This window comes from Naegleria fowleri, assembly GCF_008403515.1.
Source record: "Naegleria fowleri strain ATCC 30894 chromosome Unknown tig66, whole genome shotgun sequence".
Lineage (NCBI taxonomy): Eukaryota > Heterolobosea > Eutetramitea > Acrasida > Naegleriidae > Naegleria > Naegleria fowleri.
Genome location: NW_025407998.1, coordinates 530,295 through 551,688, shown reverse-complemented (window position 1 = coordinate 551,688; position 21,394 = coordinate 530,295). Strand labels below are relative to the sequence as shown.

Here is a 21,394-nt window from a genome sequence, read left to right as displayed (position 1 = left end):
GAAAGTAAGGAAATTAAGAAAGCCATTGTGGATGTGTTAAATAAGCACTTGAATGGCACAGTACTCTCGTTTGGACATCCACAAGTTTGTAAATTTGATGACATGTGTGAATTTAAGCCAATATTCTCCAATCATTACAATAAATAAACTACGGTACTACCAAGAAATGCCATTTTTGACACTGTGAGAATGAATTTATAAATTGTAGGTACTGCCAGGCTAATAATTATCGTTTCCTATTTAAAGTCCAACCATGTTTTGATGTAATTTTGAGAATTGCATCCATATGGTTATCCCACCATTCTGTGCAATAATCATTCTTTCTATCAGTTCGTGTTAAATGTTTTAAGCAATATAATAAAACTCTTGAATCCGTAATTTGTTCCATTTTTGTGAAATAAGCATCCAAAATCAATTTAACTCGTTGAGATTGCAATGAATCGTTAATTAACAACATGGTTTCCAGAATGGAAATAAAAGGATCAGAGGCTTCGTTAACAGCATTTTGGAAAGTGCACTGTAGTAAATGATTGACAAGAGATCTTGTAAAATCTGCATCTTCCCAACAATAATGAGCAAAAATACCAGCAATGTCATCTAATCGTAGATTGAGTGACATTAATGATGTTAAAAAGGACTTGTTAAATAGCTTATCAAAATCTGTTTTTGGTAAGGTAAAGACATGTCTTTGATTCGTCTCAGAGATTGGTGATGATAAATCATAATTCAAACTGGTTGGTTTGTTTTCAATTTTTGAATCATCACAAGTTTTCACAAGGAATGCGATGGAAACGATCATGTATGAAAGTGATAGTTGACTTGACATGGTAATGAGAGGTTGTTTCAGGGAGGAAAATGAAACTTGTTCATATTGTCCTTCTGGATTCAGACCTGTCATATAGAGTATCATTTTAGATATCAATTGTCTCTTGATTAAAAACAATCTCATATTGTAGGGTGCAAATGAGGAAAGTTCGTAAAGAAATCGGAAATAATGTGTGGCAGAACGCCACGTCGTGTACATGCCCATCATACTGATCATAGTGTCAATAAATATACCAATACAACATTGCTTGTTAATTGTCACATTAGTTGGGTTTGGATTTTCCAAATATTCCATCAGATTTTCATGAGGATACAATGCCTTGATGCACGAGATGAATAAATCAATTAATAAGTCTTTGATTTCTTGGGAAGGACATGACACTATTGCTGGAATCAGCCAATTCTGTTTGTTGGTTGATAAGCTAGTCAAAAATATTTTGCACAGAGTGACGTTCTTTTCGAATGTGTCCTTCAGGTACATGATCCATTTCATTATTTTAGGATTGGAGGAACGAATGTAAAATTCGAGTACATAGGTTAATGACAGTGAAATGTTCTTCGTCAATAGTTCATGATCATTTGTTTGTAAAATGCTTATGGAGCTAAATAAAAATGCATCAAACGAGTCATCGAAAATGTTCTTGTAGTGATAAAACTTTTCATTCTCTTTCCATACTTTCTCTTTGATGGAGTTAGGCATGTCTATAACTGCATCACTCTGTTGATTACAAGTTTCAGAGCTGGTATTGAAAGAATCTGCATGCAATAAATGCACACGCTGATAAAAGAGCATGTATGCATTGTTGCACCTGAACATGGAAGTCTTTCTTCCATTAATGTTATTTTCCACAACACCTCCAAAACACTCGCTGTCCAAATTCTCAGTATCAAAAACATTAATTTCTTCATCATTAAACTCATACCATGTTTTGTCTTCAGTTCCAGATCCTCTATTCATAATGAATGAATAATAGTGACCAGAATCTGCACTTCCTGAATGTACCAAGACTCCCACGAGTTTGTATTGATAGTATTCATCAGGTCGATGTGCTGGAGGAATGTCATATATACCTCTTTGTTCTTTTCTTTCCATTCCCTCAACAGTGTAGGCCTCCATATTCAAGGTATGAGGAAATTCTACACGATCATTAATTTTTCTGTTGACCATTAAACTAAAATCGAAATCAAATCTTTTCAAGTGAAGAATTAGAACATTTGGAAGATCCTTAATCAAAGTTCTTTTCAATGCATCCACATGCTTTTCAAGCTTGTCACTATAGTATTGATTATTTCCTTCCAACATTTCACCTTGCACATATAAATCAAGAGATTCCATAATATTTCTCTTATTTTTAACCTCTAAACTGATAATATTGAAATTTTCTGGTCTCTCAGAAACGTTATCATCATAAATAATTTGATGCAAAAGAGTACCTCCAAAGACATCTTTTAGTAAGTGTCCTTTACCATAAAACTTCAATGCTTCTTCAATTCTATCAGTAAAAAGATTGAAAAACTCATTAGCATCATGCTGAGTAGAGCAATCCACTGGTCTTCCATCTACCTTGTAGAGTGAACAAAATGGTCTTGTATCGTAAAACTTTTTTGAGCTCTCTTGAAGAAATGCAAAGATGGTTTGAAGCTCTTTGAGAAGGTTGACATTGTCTTGCATCTTTTCTTCTACTATCGATGTGGTGTCAGTATTAACTCGTAGCAATTCTTTTCTGAAAGGAACCGTCATAAAGAATTGTTGAATCAATGAATTCATACTATTATGAAATGTACAACAACTTGATCAAAATCAATTATAATTGTAAACACTTACTAGCATGTGGCACCTTGGTTTTTAAGTCCAACAAAAGGTTTTTTTCTTTCCAAGTGTCTCGGCACAATGTTCCAGAATGTTGGTTGTTCACACTCGTACATGTACTTTTCTAATAGGGAGAGCATTTCTGAGAAAAACGTTGGAGAATTATCCGCTAACTCTGATAAAAACTGAAAAGCAGCATCTCTACTTTCTCTTGTCTTGCATTTTGGAATCTGGATACTTGTACGTGATTTTGGTACCTCAAATAAACAATTGTAAAATATTCTCTTTCCTATCTCATACAAGGCACTTGTTTGTTTGATGTAAGGATAAAGTTTTAACAGAGCTCTTGTAATGTTAAAGAGACCAATTAAAATGTAATCTGGTTGGGATGAGTGAGACTCTTCAACGACATTTCTGTTAATGATTTTTTCAACAAGCTCATAAATATCGCCATCTTTGATCTCTGTAAAATTGCTATGTCTACTACCAATTAAGTTTTCAAGGAGTATAAAGTATTGTTCGCATCTATCTTGATACTTTTCAATGTCTTCTTCTTTCAACATTCGATAAAGCATGACAATAAAGTACTTGCATGCTTCCTCATTCTTAGAGGCTATTTCAATAATGGTGCTTAAAAACTTCTTTCTGATGTTTACGTCGGCTGTATACAATAAACTTCGTATTGTAATATGCTTCAACTCTTCATGGTTCAAAAACCATGCCATTAAATCATTTTTGGCTGTCACAATTCTTTGAATTGATGTCAAACCATAATCGTACAGCATGCAATTAGCATACTCTTTCGTCATCGTGAAACTAGGGTTGAATTGAAAGATTTCTGGTGTTTGGCGATAGGACAATGATGGAAGAGAATTGTTTTCTTCTTTTTTTTCATCAATCAAAACCATTCCAATCGTCCTCAATAAATATTCTAAAATATCTGTTAACCGCTCCTCATAATCTATACGGATATAGAAATGAACATGTGCTTGGAAAATTGAAACTTACTTGGAATAAATTTGTTTAAAAGCTTGAGCAGCAATGCCATGCACTGCTTGTGGAGTGGACTTTTGTTTTCTGCATTGGAAGCAAGTAGTCCATTAATTAAATGTGAAACTCCTCCTAACTTGATAAAGCTATGATAAAAGGTTGACTCTTGGGTGAGCTTTTTCTGAAACTTTGTATCTAATATTTGCAACGAATAAAGTAGCTTGTGAGAGTTATTAACAGGAAGTACAGATTCCCAATCAACCTTTGAACTGGTTTCTATGTTCAGAATGTTCTTTGACATGATCTGATTCGTTGGTAAATGCATTAGTAGCATCCAAGCTTTCTTGGCAACTTCCTCATGAGATGTATCAAGAAGAGAAAACAACAAGTAAAAATTATTCTCTCTGGAAAGTACGTTTGCTGGGTAGAGACCATCCTCTAAATCTAAAATAACATAATCATCATCAGTGTCGACATCATGGTTGCTTATGGAAGTTAGTGGAAACCCATTCTCAGAGTTTTTCTGTTGTATCTTCTTTTGTGGTATTGATCTATTTCTAGACACAAACAAAGCCCCTAATTCTGGCACTCCTAACATTTGCATTGTTGTGTTCATGATAGCAATAGAGGCATCTTTGATTGTCAAAGGTTTCACATACAAATCAACCCTAGAATCGATACCAAGCTCTTCTAAACTTTTTGTTTTAAAAGGAGTAATGTCATCTCCATTTTCTGTTTCAATTCTTAAGAGCTGAGATGCATTCTCGTCCCCAAGCTCTGAAGCAATTATGCTAAGTAGAGTTCCCACTTTCATTTTGGATGGAACCATTTTCACAAACCTTGAATTTGAGAAGCAATTAATGTTCAACGTGATAGGATATCCCAAAAAACTAATACCATGTCCTTTACCAATTCCTCCTCCACCACTTTTTTGATTCACAAGCACAATAAAATCTAAAAGTACTGTGATAATATTTCCAATATAAGAATCATTTCTCTGATCAAGTTTGCTGTATAGTTGTAACAGCTCCATGCAAGTAGATACATGTTTTTCCATAAACAATGAAGTATTTGATTTTAAATCTTTCGAATAGTCTGTTCTGAAATTGTTTAAATTTTCAATTGCTTTTCTCAGTACATTGGTGTCTTTGGCAGAAAGTACAATATTCCATAAGTGATTCAATCCATACAAATCTTCAGCAATCACTTCGAACTTTTTCAATTTTCTAACCACTGGTGTCTCTTGTTCAGTCTCAGGATAGGGCATGGTGGGATCTAAAAATTCTTTACCTTTAGCCACAATTTTAGAAATCAACTTTTTACCTCCGTTTGATGATTGCTGATCGAGAATGGTAGTAGTACTATCTACATGTGATTGGTTGTCATAAACTACTTCAATCTTTTTAAGAATTATGTTAACCGATATAAAAAACGTTAAAAAGCAGTCCAATTCCGTCTCGGTCATGTTACTGTAAAGAACGAAAGTATCTTTGCTTGGAGAGCAAATGAGTTCTTCAAATACAAGCATTGTCGTTTCATCATCAAAGGCTTGAAATTCTTCCACAAAGTTGTCTCTCATCTTTGTTAACCAGCGAACAACAATTTCCCTTCGACCATGTGACCAAAGAACAATACATTGCTTAAAGGATAGTTTGATCGGAGAGTTTTTAACCACAAATTCAAGAAAATCTAATTGATCGCGTAGCTCCTGATCATTCTGTTCATTGTTTTCCATGTCTGTAGGAAATTGATTTTCATAGTTTGAAAAAAAGTGATCCATCAAATGAGTTTTTTCATTAATAGAAGAAATGATACCCCATGTGGATAGCTTTTTCTTTTTCTTTTGAAGAGAATACGTAGCCAACAAAGTTTTCATCAAAGATACTGCTCCACTAGAGTTGTTTCGAGTTTTTAACATCTCAATACAGCTTTTGAGATAGTCTTTACGAATTGCCTCGAATGCATCTTGTTTGAAAACATCGGATAGACACTCAAAAGCTTTTCTATTTCCTCCTATCGCAAGTTTCCATAACATGTCTAAGGCAAACCAATTTTTCTTTTTGTCTTTTGAGCCTCTTCCATATGAAGAGCTAACTGCATATATGGTGAATTGCGATAAAAACTCAATGAAATGGTCTTTCTTGTTGATGGACTCGATAGAAATGAGTTCGACTTTGGAATATAGATGTAAAATATCATTATAGGACAAACTTGGAATTAGAAGTGATATGATAGACAATATCAATCTCTGAGTAGCTTCATGCTTATCGACAGAAGCTTGCCATATTAAATCTAGCTCTTCTTTTGTGAAACCCTTATACTGAGCAAGAAATTGTAAAATTACTTTGGTGATACTATTTAACAAGTATTGTAACAACAACGTAAATACTTACCAGTTGCTTGTCGTAGTAATTCTCTGTGAATGTCCGTCTCGAATAAATAGTGCAGAAACTTCTTTTCATCAACCCAAGATAAAAAGGTTTTTACATGTAGTTCTTTCTTAAACGAAATAGGTTGAGGTTGTGGGCTGGAATGAGGCTGTTGTTGATCATTTCCATTCAGTTGTGGCGAATTTGCTTTGGATCCTGCCTCTGTTTTTCTGAGTGATTCTACATGAGCTCTTATTTCATTCATTCCCAGCATTTTCCTTTCAACAGAGGAGCAATTCAAAAGTCTGTAGAAATATTGCAATTTCAACCTGTCAAAAATATCTATACATTTCTCGTCGGTGTAGCATGCAAGAATTTTGTTTCTAAAATTTAAAATAAGGTCTTTAAACCGTTCTTCTACTTTTAAAATCTCGTCGGATAATGAATCAAAAAATACAAATAATGAGTCTATCAACGCTGTGATAATGCTCTCTCTACACTTTGGTACCAAATAAGGAGTTTGAAAAGCAATGGTATCAATTATCTTTTCAATTATTCTCATAGGTAAATCCTTATACTTTCTCAATAAATTAATAAATAAAAGGTATCCTCCGCTCTGCCCAAAAACGTTAATGGATTTACAACAAAGTTTGGATAAAATTTCGGATTTTGATCGTGGTGTGGAAAAAATACAATTTTTAAAGTCTTCGTTCCATGAGCTTTGTGGAAATTTTTGTGAATGCTCTGTAAATATACTATTTTCATGGTTAAACAATTTGACATCTCTTGAATACAGAAGGTTTCTTGAGTAGAGTTCATGTTTTTGGTTTGTAAGAGATCTACAAACATCCACTCCAAAAGAAACACATTTTGAAATGTGATTAAGCTTTTGTTGTCTGATGTTTTCCATTTCCTTATCTTGTGAGGCAGTAGTATTAGGAGCAGTATCGTCTAACTTCTCAGTAGACGATGAAGTAGAGCCAGATTTTTGATCTGATTGACTATCTTCAGATGTCATTGCTTCAAGTAGAGAGAAAGGCCGCCGTACCATGATTTCTAAATAAAATTCAATTGAAGTAGTAATGAGCTGGCCGAGCTTTAAAAGAAGATCTGAGTTGTCAATTTCCTTTAGTGATGTTGATAAATTCAACATTGCAACCATGTGTGTATGTAAAAACCAATGGCTGTTACTATATTTAAAATCAGAGTAAATAAATTCATCAAAGAATTCTGCATAATGAGCTTGAATAAATTTCAAAACGGAGATTTCTCCATCAAGTATTTCTATTTACCACAACACAACAATAATCATTCATTTATATTTGATGAATAAATTATATAAAACAAACCTATAATTTGTTGAGCATGTTCGGAATACTTTGACATTGATTCCTTGTATAGATCACTAATTCTTCTATATTTTGTATCAAATCCATATTCCATCCGAATTAAATCTTGTGGATCAGGCTTGCACGAAGAAAGCGTTTCTACCATGTTTATGTCATTCCCATTAATAGCCTCTGTAGGCTTTGATTGATGAGAATGGGAATCAGTTGTTGTTTCATTGCTACCATTTTGCAAAGGAGCCTCCGCCTGTTGTTGTACGGGTGAATGTGACCCCTTCTCGTTTGTATCCGGCCATTGCTCATCATCATTGTCGTCATCATGATTGGTGTTGGCACTTCCAATAGTGGCCACCGATGAACAGCGATCATCATCATTGTCTTCCGCTGTTGGAGACCGATCATGAAGGCTTTCATTCAAGTAAAAATCATCATGATTTTGTTGCGCCATAGTACTGTTGTTATTATTCTCCATACTAATTGTTGTTATTTCTCGTTGTTGTTGTTTCTTGTTGTTTGGTTGTTCTTGTGTCTTTGAAGAGAGCATCGTTGAACCTTCTTCTTCGGCAGGCTCGCTGTCGGAGGTCGTCATTGTTTTCTGAAAAATGAGCATAACAGTGGAACTCGGAAAATGGAAGGATAGACGAATGTCAACAATAAAAGAACCCAAAGATTCAAATTCGAATCAATTATATTAGCTTTCGATAGTATTCAATCACAGATGAATCAACAGGAAGGTTGGTTAACTTTGACCTCATGTGAATAATGTCAACAATTTTTTCAAGCTTCGTGTCAAAATCGAACACGAAAAAATACTTCGTGAAATCGAGTCGCTGAACTTGTTGACATAGCTCGTAAATTTTCTCACCATGGCCTGGTTGCTTCTTGATCGAATCTAAAATTCTCAAAATTTTGAATGATAGTTGTTGTTTTGGGTCGGATAATCTTTCTTCACTCATTGGCACTCCATTTCGTTCGTCCTCATCTTCGTAAATTGCGTCCAATAAGGAAGCCATGTAAGGATGTAAAGCTTTATCCTGCTCTCTGTTGGAAGTGAAAATTTGAATTGGTACAATATTGTCTCTTGATTCGGTGTTATCTTTAGGCTCCAATATGTTGTCACTAAGATTCCAACAGGATGATACTTCGTGTTCTTTATCTTTCATTCTAAGAACAGTTGCAACTGATTGATCATCAAATCCATACGACAAGCATCGGACCAACTTATCTTTCAAATCAAGAACAAACCCATTACATTGCAAATAAAAGTAGTTCATATTCTTGTCGCTTAATTTCTCTCTATCCAAAAATAAAATATTCAAATGTGAAAATCTTTGTGACACGATACACTCAATTTCTTGCAAAAACCTGTTTTTAAATCTTTGAAGCGTATCCAGTTTTTGTTCATGCCCTAACGTCTCATCACGATATAACAAGGGTTGTAGTTCTGTATAGAAATCTGCAATGTCTCTTTTAGTGTACAATTCACAGCCTCTTGTCACCAATGCCAAGGTTTGGCCCAATCTAAAAGCACAATATTTGACATCATCAAGACCCAAATCATCAATGGTCATTTTTGTAAAGTCTATTGACTCGAGTGTTAGTTTTTTCAATTTAAAGGATGGCACATTCAGAGCCTTAATGACTGCTTGTCTAAATTCTTTGCAGCGTCTAACTTTTGACAATAAGTTAATAATTGTGTAGCATACTTTAAGGGGAATTAATCTTCTTACTCTGCCCGAAATAGGACAAGGATAATCTTGCTTATGGTAGGAATACGTAGTGAACAGAGCATTGTTGGCCTCATCTGGTATTCCCTTGAACACATCAGCAATGAACCCTGTGTCAGTATCACTTGTTAACTTTGAAAAATCTTCACGTCGTACCACTACTAAATTTCGATCCTCATTACCAGAGGATCGAATAAATAAATTACAATCACTCTCGGGTGGAAGCTGTTCAGTGAACATGTAAAACTTGTCAGTATCCACAGAATCTTTTGATCCATGAAAATAATAAGGAATCTCAATGATGTCTCTACTCTTTGAAGAACTAATTGCTGCGTCTGCAGTTTGAGTGGATTGAAACTTGTTCAAAAAATCATCAAGAGAGAAATCTAAATTCCAACTCTTCTTCCAGTCCTTCCATCCTTTCATACGGTGGAAGGTACGTAAGTTATTCTCATGATTCGTCATGGTGGTCATGAATTGCTTCCAAGCATTTGACTTTTTCAAAAAGTTGGTATTGCATGGCCCCTGAAGAATAAATACTTGTTGATGTTTTTCAGCACGGTTACAAGAGCAAATGAATGGAAAAGCCTGTACAATGATATCCGCTGAATTTAAAACAGGAGAAGATTCGTGCGATAAATCCTCTTCTAAAAACATCATCTTCTTCATCCAATTTTTCTTATGACCTAACAACTTGAGAACCCAATTCATTTTGGAGATGATTAATCGTGAGACGTCATCCTGCGCAATAGTTGGAGGCTTTGAATGATCTTTCTTTCCTTCACTGTTATGATGGACACTTTTGAAATAAATCGATGAATTGAGAGGATTCAATGTTGTAAATAATCGAAAATCAATCGTGTTGTACTTGTCTTCGTATTGATAAATTTCTTGAAGAATTCCTTTCGTGTTTGTGAGCTGTAAATTTTCATATCCAAAAAAGTTTTCGTCCGTCAATAAGGAGGCTAATTTGTATTGGTCTCCTCTTGAGATGATTGGTAACGATCGGAAAGAGTCTTCGCACGCTTTTTCAATCATTTCATCGGGAGAAGGAATTTTGCCATCACCGAACTTTTGGCAAAACAGCCGATAGAGAGTTTCATCAAGATTGTACAAACAGTTGTCCATGTGGATCATGATGAACTTCTTCTTTTTCTGAGAGAATATAGGTCTCTCATCATCTTTCGAACGTTGTTGATCTCGTCTATCTTCATGACGATTGTTGGAAGAAGCACAATAGGAATTCAACATTTTTTAATGTGAAAAACTCTTCTTGATGGTTTCTTATTGTGGACTTGACAAGGAAAGAACAGCATGCAATTTCCAAGTGCACGCGAGCAACCCTATAAATGCACATGTATAACAACCCAATTTGAGGATTGTCGACTACTAATCCAAAGTAATTTTGCAAGAGTGGAAATACTTTCGTCATCATGATTGATAAACCTTAGAGCGAGTGTTTATCAAGAACCCGTTCAATCTTCTTGGATCCGTTATGATTCGTTCTCTAATATAATCACGCGAAAGAGTCTTTTTCTGACCCCGCCCAACTGGATTGTGAAAGCCTCAACAACCCTCTCAAATGTCAGTCATCAACAGTTGACAAACAAAGTGCGACCACCCTGAAAATCGTCTTGTATCAAATTCACACACAAAAAATTCTAGACGTTCATACTTCCGTTTTTTCGTTGCGGTAATCAAAGCAGAGATTGGGTTGCTGCAGACAGTTTGTGATACTGAACGAATCACTCCTCTCTAGAAATGTAAGTACTGTGAGATCATCACCATTTCGATCATATCAACACTTCGTTCCTGAAAATTTGACTTTTGACATTTCTCATCACCCAAAAACTCACAGCTGTACCATCATCACAACAACGAAACTTTTACATCAGTCGTTTCACCATTCTTCGACTCAAACAACAATAACAACCATCATCATTATTGACATCACACACAAACAACAACTCAACAACAAGAATGGAACACTTACTAGTCCTCACCACCGTTGAACGTATTGGTGACTCTCTTCCTAACACTCCATCATCGCAACGAAGAAAAGGTTTCAATTTGAAAGGATACATCAAAACACTGAATGAATTGATTGTGTTACCGAATATTGATTTGCATAAAGTTGTGCAACCATTGATTGATTTGTACGATAATGTCTCAAAGGTAAGTTTTGTTGTTGTTGTTGTTGTATACATTAGATGATGAACAACAAAATCACATTGGAATGGTCCTGTCATGGATGAATCGAAACAACGAAAATGAAATCTTGAAACGCTTGAATGATTGTCATCATCACCAATTAAACCATCATAGACCCCGATCAATGCAAATCTGAAACCCAACGAGAAGAGAGTCAAATTGGAGTTGATCAACAAATCTAAACTCATCATTCTGAACTTGTGTTCAGATTACCTAAATTTTGCAATCGATCAAAAGCAGGTATGTTTCAAAGAGCATGTGTGTGTGAATGAATGGACCATCATTGATGACACCATGATTGAATCCCGTATGGCTTGTATATGAATTTACGAAATCCAATCGTCTGCTCTACCATTTTTTCATCCTTTCATGTGACACTCCAACAACAACAACCATCCCGAACTGTGTGTTTTTGTCACTACTCCTCGTCGTCTCTCGTTGTCATGTGACCTTCGCTTCGTTACCATCATCATCATTATTATTATGTGTTGATGTTCAATATTATAGGTTGTTCTTCCAAATCATCACTTCAACAACATGTTTCACGAATTTGATGAGGATGATTTGTTGATTGAAGAAAGTCGTGATGAACAAGATGAAGAAGAGGATGAAGATCTAGTTGCTCTTGTCAAAGACTCACAACAACAACAACAAAACTCAACAGGAACACCTGTCATAACTGATGAGAATACTCTCTCAGTGAATCAATCTCTTAATCAGATTGTGTTAGATCCAGCAAACACCATCGATACAAATAGACCAAGAAGAAGCAGTGGTGTATCAGTTTCCATTGACTATCTCAATGCTCTCAAACAAAGAAAAAAGAAGGGTTCTGATGCATCAGAAAAGTTTAATGTGAAAAGAAGTGCCATGTCATTCGGTACTGCACAAAATAGGAAAGAGCTCGATGAATCAACAGCAATTAATTTGCTTCAATTAGTTTCAACACGATTGTTGTTACAACATGACATTTACTATGATGCATCGACAGAAGAGTTTTCAAAGAGCTCGGTCAATCAATATTTAGAACAACAATTGAACTACAAATGTATGGAACTTTTGTTTAAACTCAGTGTTGCTTGTCCAGAAGTTGTTTTCAAAAGTTTGGTAGAAAATGCGATGGCAACCAGTGCTAATAACAATTGCATGGAAGTTCCATATATTACCGATTTACAGGCAGATAAGACTCCATTCGTTGCTACGTTATCTCATTTTAAACTGATTGAATATATGAATTGGGATTCTCTCTTGTTAGAACGTCTCTTAATATGCATCAATTCAAATATGAAAGGATTTTCAAAGTATCTTGAAGTGTTGACTCCACCCGTAAGATTAGCTATTTGGAACTTTATTTCAAACTACAATGAGAAATTTATTGACATTTCCAAAAATTCGTTATCCTCATTACTGAGTGCAGCAAGAGATGTCTTCGACAACTTGTACAAGCAAACTGGTAAGAAACAACGTTCCAAGACATGGCCAACTCTTGCTACTCTCTGTGTGTTGACAGCAGATGATTTGCTCAAATGTGTGAAAGCAGGAACTGCTAAAAAGTTTGGTGGAAGTGAGAATATGTCTACTTTCATCCATAAGGAACTTTTGAAAGCAATGGAAGACAAAGATAAGACGCTTATTTTACCACCTCTCATTGACATTTATAGAGGAAACAGTTATGTTCCTGCTGATATGGAATCTGCATTCTCTGTTTTGTCTCTCATTGTTGAAGAAAAACTTCTTAGTATTTTGTGCCCAGAACCAGGTTCAGGAAAGAAAGAAAAAGACAAACACTACAATCCTGAAGAGTTGAATGAACTCGAGATGTGGGTACATTATGTCGCTACTCTCTATAGAAAGAGTCCCGATAAGTGTAAACGATCTGTTCTCATCCCAATCATGACGGAAGGTACTCAAGATCAAAAACATATTGTCAGCAAAGCATTGCTTTTCTTGATTGCTGACAAGTCATCTCAATATCCTTACAATAGACGAATTGAAACAGATTACAAAATGTTAGCTCATCATGTGAGAGAAGTTTTTAAAGAAACCATTGATCAATTCAAACTGAAGAAAGAAGAAGACAGTCCATTGTTGACTCCAAGCGCTTCATTCAGAACTCCAAAGAAAGGGTTTGCTGCTCTTCTCAGGGAAAAGGTCAGTGGTAAAGAAACCAATTCTCAATCAGGAGCAGCTCCGAATTCAAAAGTTTTTGATACTGTGAACACCTTATTGCATGTGTTTAGTTCAGACCCAAGATTCTTCCTCACCAAAACTGAGAATGAGACAAAGGTTCATTACAACGATAAGAACTTTACCATGTTGGTCGACTTTTTCATTACCAATTTTGACCCAACAATACAAGATCAAATCACTAGATTATTCCAAAAGCTCTTCATGGAGCATCACATCAAGAATTGGAGCGATGACATGTATCTTGGTTTTTGTAACATTAGTTCTGACGTTGTGTCTCGTCTTTCTCAAGCGCTCTTCAGTTTGAATGAAATTGACCAACCTCAAGGTGTCAAGTCATTGCTTCACTTGTTGAGAAACATTACCTATCGTTCCAAGAAATTCTACCTTATGAACAGAGATGCTGTCTTGCAAGTAGACAATATCAGAAGCAGTGGAAAAAGATTGCAAAGCTTGGAAATTCTGTCTAGCAATTTATTGATTTACTTATGCTCCACAGATAAAGAAATTTGGCAATCCACCACAAGATGTCTTAGAGATATTTGTGATCAAGTAGAAACACTTGGTAATCAAAGTCTCAAGCATCTCAATTACAACTTTTACAGACAATTATCTAGTGTTGAGTTGAATGGAAAGATTTATAATGAAAGAAAGAGCCAAATTCAACTTTTTAGAAGAATTGAATATCAAACAAAATCCTATGTCTCTGCTTTCAACGAAGTCTACAGAAGATGGAAAGAACTTCTCGAACAATTTGGTTCAGAAGACGCTTCAGGTTCATCTAACATCACATGGAGAGATTTATTCTCCAACTACACATCCTTGTTGTGTGCATTGGGTGGTGTTTGCATTCAAGATGAAGCAGACGAAGGTAAAGATACTGCCATCACTGCATTCCGATCCTTCATTTCTGAGAATAGTGTGGACAACTACATGGAAGATTTGATGAAACAAGTCATTTCAGATGATGTCAATGTCAGACAAATGGTCACCATCTCTGTCTCCACCGATTTGTCTCCAACACTCTATACCAAGTTGTTCACTGCTATGAAATCTTCCATTCAAGAACAATTAGGTCAATCATTCAATATTAGCTCTAAGAACAATTTACTTGTTGATCAATATTTGCATATTGTGAAATCGATTGTTGAAAGCCCAGAAGCCACCTCAGATCTCTCATTGGCTCAAGAATTTGATTCAATCACTGATCTCTTTGCCAACTACTGTACACATAGTGAATATGATAATAAGGAAATTCTGGAACTCAAGAAGAAATTATGTCAATTCATTGATGTGTTGATGAGCAAAGTTGAATATTTGACTTTTAAGAATATTGAAGAACAGAAATTGAGAAGAGTCCTTTCTCAACATGTTATGGAATGGACCACTGATTCTGTATTCAAAGACAAGAACAACATGGGTAATGGAGTTCATCAACCTCGTGTTGCTTCTGAAACTTTACTATTGGAAAATAATACTCAAATTTCTTCTGATGTCAAAAAGCTCTATGTGGAATTGGATGTCCTTTGTATGAAAGCATTCAGTTCACTTGTGAATGGAATGATCATTGCAAACGATGAAAAGGGAAGAGAAGAATACTCCAAGTACTTTGCATTCTTGTTGAGATTCTTAGAAAAGTCCAAAGAAAGTCAAATGACAGCAGCAAGTTATAAGGCCTTCTCAAGATTGCTTCAAACAAACGTAAGCTTTGGTTTGGAGTACTACATGGCAAAGGTCTATGACAACAACAATGCCATTCGTTCAACATTCTTGAGTTTGCTCTCTGAATTGATTAAGAAAGGTCTCATCATTGAAGAAGAAGAGAAGGATAAGCCCAAGGTTTCAGCTTCTCCCTACCAAGAATTTATCAATCGGTTGATCTTTACTAACAGAAAGAAAGCACTATTCGCACTCTTTGATAAATGCAAGAATCCAGAGAAGGATGCCTTGTGTGAAGCTGTCATTTGTGTCTATCAAAGCAAGGCAGATATTGAAAAGAACTTGCTCGATCTCTTACGTCAAAGTGTTGTGCGTGAAGTCAATGCCACACCAAAGAACCAACCAGAGACTTTGTTCAGGGCCAACTCTACTGCATCTAAACTCATGAAAAAGTACTGTCATCGTGTGAGCACTCCTTATTTGAAGGACGTGATTGGTGGATTTATTGACACAATGGTTGCCCATCCAACCAAATTTGAAATTGATCCATTGAAGGCACAACAAAGAGGTGAGAATGTTCAAGAGAACATTGAAAACATTAAGGAAGTCCTCCAAGAATTCATTGATTGCTTGTGTGACTCCATTGCTCAAACTCCATACACATTCAGAATGTATTGCAGATATTTATATGAAGAAGTTGGGAAAAAGTTTACAAAACCAGCTGACGACCCTGATGAACAATTTGACTTTAAGTATATTGCTGTTGGTGGTTTCTTGATTTTGAGATTGATTTGTCCTGCTATCACTTCTCCAAACTTGTATGGTCTCTCAGGAGAGGATATTTCTGCTGACTCGAGACGTTATGCCATTATTTTGACAAAACTTGTTCAAAACTTGGCAAACGGTGTTGCAGATGCAAAGAAGGAAGAATTTATGAAAAGCTTTGTTGAAATTTTACGATTGAATATCAGCAAGATTCAAACATTCTTTGAAAAGATTGCTGCACCAATTGGAGAAAATGAAGTTTGCCCTCGCTGTGACGAGACAGTTACTGAAGAAGAACTGAAGGAAGCTTATGCTGCTCTTTATAGATTCTTCTTCAATTATTCTGATGCTCTCAGAGAAGAATTGACTCAACTCGATGCTGAGGATTTGGAGGATGAACAAAAACTCGTTTTAGAAGAAGTTGAACTTATCGAGACTGCCAAACAATCTGTCCTCAAACCACTCTATGAAACTCTTGAAGACGGAATTGAACAATTCGGTAAGCCACCAGAAGAAGAAAAGTCCAGTAGAAGACTTTCATTGAAGAGAGCCAAAGATGAGAATGAGTTCTCCAACACTTTGTTGCAAGAATTGTTGAGAAAGAATGAGAAGAGGGATACCTCAAAGATTGCTGAGATGAAATTCTTTACTATTAGCGAACATTTGAATGCTAAAAGGACAACGAGTGGTTTATTTCACACCCTATTTATTGGATTTGACTAGATTTTCTATTGATCTCTTCTTATTCTACGTCTTGAAGAATATGGAAACCATTTGGAAGGATCCTTTCGTCATTGTTGTGGATTGTACATTCTGGACCAAGAAGTTTGATATTCGTCTCTCAGTTTTCCTTCAACTTTCTAAACACATTCCACAAGGTGCAAAGAAGAATTTACAAGATATCTATGTGGTGAATCCAAATAACTTCTTTAACAAGACAACCAAGAAACTTGTTTCATCTTTAGGATATTCTCGTTGGAAGGTATTGACCGGTGAATCTTTGGCTGCTGCTGCTGAGAATGGAAAGACCAAGAATCCTCTAGATCTTGCTAAACCAGAACATTTGTTGTTGTCTCCAATCACTCAACAAATCTTTACAAAGAGTGAAATTGTGTTCAAGGATGTTCAACTTGTCTTGTCCTCTCATGTCACTGAATGTGAAATTAGACTCTTTGATCAATACTTGTTCATTATTGTGAAGGATGAAAAGTTTATTGGTAACAAACTTGTTTGTGACTGTGTTGAACACATTCCAGTAACAAAAATCTCTGATATTGCCATCAAGAAATCACTCTTTGGTAAGTCTGGAAAGGCCACCAAAGACTTCACAGTCAAGTACATTGACGACGAAGATGCTGAAGCAGTTTATAACTTTAGAAGCCAAACTGTCGAAGAAAGAGAACAAATCATGCAAGGAATTAGAAACTATGTGGAAAGAAAATCAAGAGGTACCAAGTCTGCAAAGGAAGTTGAACGTGACTTTAAGAGACTTAAGGTTCAAGATGTACCAGGACAGCTGCTTGCCATTTCATTCTTTAATCTTGACTCAAAGAGTCCTTCAATCCGAACAAGCGCGTACTCCTTGCTAACATCCATTTTTGAACAATTGAAACTTCCAAAACATCCAATCATTCTTGAAAGTGACGTTGTATGCGTTCCAAGAAATACTGAAACCTTTGTTCTCAGAATTAGCGAATATTTCGCAAGAAACAAACCAGAGTTAACTCTTGAGTTTATGAAAGAAGCATTGAATGCATTCAAGACCATCCAAGGAAGCAAATCGAAACTCAAGTTTGCTTCTTTCATTTTACCATGGTTGGATAATCTAACACGATTTGAAATTTCGCACAATAGTAGTGATGAAGCAGATGAAAAGACAGAAGCAATCAAAGCATGGTTTGAGAACTTTACAAAACTTTGTATTTCCTATGAAGATATTTATCCAACTCTTCAAGCAGTGTGGAGACATGCATGCAAACTTTCTCTCCCATTGACCAAAATTGCCATTGAAAGTGTTCTCAAACAAGGTACCACCGTTGATATGTTAAATGCTGATCAATCGGTCATTGGAGACATTTTGGAAACAATTTTAACCAATGCTCCACCACAATGGAATTCTGCTCAGTTTGTCATTAACAAGATTATTGAGCCAATCATGACACAAGAACTTCATATCGATCTTCTTCACAAAGCAACTGTGAAGGAATTGGTCAAATCGAAGGATATTTTGGGAAGACTTCCTGTCTACATGTCCTATTTGTTAGTGTTGTCTTTCCATAGCCAAATCAATTTGATTGACAATTTACCATACTTATTATTTATCATTTCCATGTTCTTGGGTGTTGGTGCTGACACATACATGAGATCGATGGCTTATGGTATTTGCTCCAACTGTGTGCATGGTCTTATTCTAGAATTGCCTTCGACTGAGCAATATGAACCTCTTCGTACCAAGCTCACTAAACTTCACTTGAAGATGTTGAGTAAGGATATTAAATCAAGTTTCATGGGAGGAGATTATGAACCACAACCATTTGCTTCCTATTCTGATTATATTAATAAGGCAGCTTCTGGAAATCCAACTTTGGAACAAACCACCATGTACAAGTATGAAGAGATTATGAGATACTTTAAAGAAATTATGGAATGTTTCAATATTTCTTATGAAATCATTCAACAAAATAGAAAAATTCCACCAACCAAGATTCAACCAACAACTCTCTACGTGTCGGGTGGAATGACCTCTTCAAAGATGACTGAGGAAGTGTCTGATAACTCGAAGGAGAATAACACTGGACTTGAAGATGACGGTACTGAGAATGACATGACAGAGGGAGATATTGATGATGATCACACCACCACTCTCAGTTCTATTTCTGCCATTCCTAGTACAAGTACTTCAGATTTTGTGAAATCAGGATCGGATACCGTTAATAACGTTTGGTTGAAGATTTTCACAAATTTATGTAAGGACACGATGAAGACAGCAAACATTCTTCTCTTCCCCAAGTCACTCATTGCATACAGTATTGTTTCTACCATGGAACAATCCTATGACATGATTCCATTTGTTTTGAACTTTATTGGTAAGAGAGGAGTTGACACATTGGCTGAAGACGATTTGATGTTGTCTGTTGTGTTATCCATCAACCAATTCTGTACTAATTTGGTAGTTGAAAAGGATAGAATTGAAACTATTAGAAAATTAGTTCTCTTTGGATTCTTGTTATTGACTGTTGGTAACACCAAGATTTATTCTGCCGTGACAAAAATGTTGAGTACTGTTTTTGGTATTTTGTTTGAAGCTGGTGACATTCATGATGGTTTCACTTCACTTGGAGATTACTTCCAAGCTGTCTTCTCATCTGAGTTCTCTAAATATAGAAACTTTACCAAAGATTTCGAGGAAACTGTTGGAATATCATTTGGAGAACACTTTTCATTTGCATTTGCTATCTTGATGATGAAAGGTTTGAGCGTTGAGGACTCAACCATCAGAAGAGCTTCTATTTCCTTGTTGAAACAAGTTCTTTCCATTTCATCTAAACTTAAATATGAACCTCAAAAACAACTTGGATTTATTACTGCTCTCATTCCATTTGACAAGCAATATAATTCTGTATTATATAGTGAACAACTTTTCACAGACAAGATGTTCACAAAGGAAACTGTATTCCTCTTCCAAAAGTATCTCTTTACCATTGCTTCCAATGTTGATATTGACAGTTGTGCTTCGATTTACAAGACTTTGGCAAGAGGATTTGAAATTATTCCTGATACCTTTGCAGATGTCTTCCAAGACCACCACAGCATGTCACAAGTCATTAAGGTTTATACTTCATCACAAGATGACAGTATTATTGAACATAGTCTTAACTTGTTCAAGATTATGAGTAACAATGCCAAGTCGAAGAAGTTACAAGTCAAGGAACCATTTGCTGAATATGGATTTAAGGGTTTCAAAGATCAATGCACTTTCTCTGGCGTCAAAGATGAAATGAAGAAGAAATGTCAAAAGAAAACAATTTCCTTCCTTGTGGACAACTTCAATGAAAAAGAATATCCATCCATGGACTCTGTTATCATTTCCAAGACAGGAATGAAGAAGAACGTTGTGAGAAACAATTCCACCCATTCACCAGTCACAAGACAAAACTCTAGCGGATTGATCAATAAGAAGTAAGATTATTGTTCATCACAAATTGTAAAATTATTAAACTTTTTAATTCTTCAAAAACGAAGACAAAAATGTGAACAAAAACAGCCCAATAACAATACCAATCACGCTGAAAAAGATAATGAAATAGGCATTTTCTTGCTTTTGAGCAAGCATTCCAAACATTTCTTGGTGTTTTTCTTTCGTTTTCTTGATGGCTTCTTCATAGCCGACATGTTTGATAAATATTTCTGCCTTCTTTTCTGTCTCATTTTGGGTTCCATCCTTCTTTTTCTTCTTCAAGAGATTCTTGAGTGACATGAAGACACTTGGTTTCTTTGTAGTTGGAGGTTGTGCTTTCTTTGAAGATGATCCTTGGCCAGCATCTTGCTCCAAGGGTGCATTTTCAACATCCATTCCATCGTAAATACATGGAATGACATCATAGCTCATTTCTATCCATTTACAAAATATTTTGTTTTCGTTCTTGATCAAGGCGTTTTCAACAAAATCTGTCACTGCCCAAATTTCCTTCTTGAACTCTGCTTTCATTTCAATTGTTAAATCAACACTCTGGAAATTATTTTCCTTTTTTTGATCAAACTTAAATATACAAGATATTGAAAAGGCTTCTTTCATTGGAGATTCTCCCACCAATGCTATATCACATTCGACATGACATTCTGTTTTGCTCTTCATTGTTAATGATTCAGTTACTAACAAGTCCACTCGTTTAATTCCTAAAATTGAAGGAGCATTAATTTTATCTACAACGGCACTTGTTTTTCTCTTGAATATGGTTCCGATCGCAAGAGAGTTTTTATTGAATGATGATGAGCCTTTCCAATCACTTGAAATATTTACAGTAGAAACCTCTTGTTTATGTTTCAGAAATCGTATTTGAAAATCTTCATTTAAAAACGTATGTCTGAGAATGGTTTCAATATCAGTGTCCGGAAATGTGTGTTTAATAATATCTGTTTTGACCATAGTAATCAATGGATGATGATGATGGGCAGAGTGTAGTGGTTATCAAAAAGTGTCAATTATTGTAGGATGTTCTTCTGACTTGATGTATTTTTTTTAAATTTGGTGATTGGATGAACATGGAACTGCTGAGACCCAAATCAGAATGTTGTTCATCACACTGGGATGAGGCTTATCATCTCTTTCAAGAGGACCTTTCTTATTCAGAAATATGTATCCTTCAAAATCAAATCTTTTAAACTTTTTATAAATTATATAAAAACAAAAATATTAAATTTTATATAAATTTCACAAAAAGTAAATACTGACTTGGTCACCCAAAAGGGAGAAAGAATTTGAATAAAATTTTAAAAAATATTTTT

General features: G+C 35.5%; 5 protein-coding genes across 5 annotated transcripts; 2 read left to right on the top strand and 3 right to left on the bottom strand.

Annotated features, from left to right (window-relative positions):
• Positions 1-226: 226 nt before the first annotated feature.
• Positions 227-7,929, bottom strand: FDP41_009058 (uncharacterized protein; the record flags this gene model as incomplete). Its single annotated transcript, XM_044712977.1, has 5 exons — positions 227-2,594; positions 2,651-3,596; positions 3,644-5,968; positions 6,019-7,278; positions 7,344-7,929. The coding sequence occupies 5 exons, from the start codon at positions 7,927-7,929 to the stop codon at positions 227-229; spliced, it is 7,485 nt and encodes a 2,494-aa protein (XP_044557523.1).
• Positions 7,930-8,026: 97 nt separating this feature from the next.
• On the bottom strand, positions 8,027-10,318 carry FDP41_009057 (uncharacterized protein; the record flags this gene model as incomplete). Its single annotated transcript, XM_044712976.1, has 1 exon — positions 8,027-10,318. One exon carries the CDS (start codon positions 10,316-10,318, stop codon positions 8,027-8,029), a length of 2,292 nt encoding a protein of 763 aa, XP_044557522.1.
• Positions 10,319-11,047: 729 nt separating this feature from the next.
• On the top strand, positions 11,048-16,612 carry FDP41_009056 (uncharacterized protein; the record flags this gene model as incomplete). The annotated part of the gene is made up of 3 exons (XM_044712975.1): positions 11,048-11,242; positions 11,393-11,518; positions 11,786-16,612. 3 exons carry the CDS (start codon positions 11,048-11,050, stop codon positions 16,610-16,612), a joined length of 5,148 nt encoding a protein of 1,715 aa, XP_044557521.1.
• Positions 16,613-16,652: 40 nt separating this feature from the next.
• FDP41_009055 (uncharacterized protein) lies at positions 16,653-20,072 on the top strand (the record flags this gene model as incomplete). Its single annotated transcript, XM_044712974.1, has 1 exon — positions 16,653-20,072. The coding sequence occupies one exon, from the start codon at positions 16,653-16,655 to the stop codon at positions 20,070-20,072; it is 3,420 nt and encodes a 1,139-aa protein (XP_044557520.1).
• A 39-nt stretch (positions 20,073-20,111) lies between these two features.
• FDP41_009054 (uncharacterized protein) lies at positions 20,112-21,035 on the bottom strand (the record flags this gene model as incomplete). The annotated part of the gene is made up of 1 exon (XM_044712973.1): positions 20,112-21,035. The coding sequence occupies one exon, from the start codon at positions 21,033-21,035 to the stop codon at positions 20,112-20,114; it is 924 nt and encodes a 307-aa protein (XP_044557519.1).
• Between the last annotated feature and the right edge of the window lie 359 nt (positions 21,036-21,394).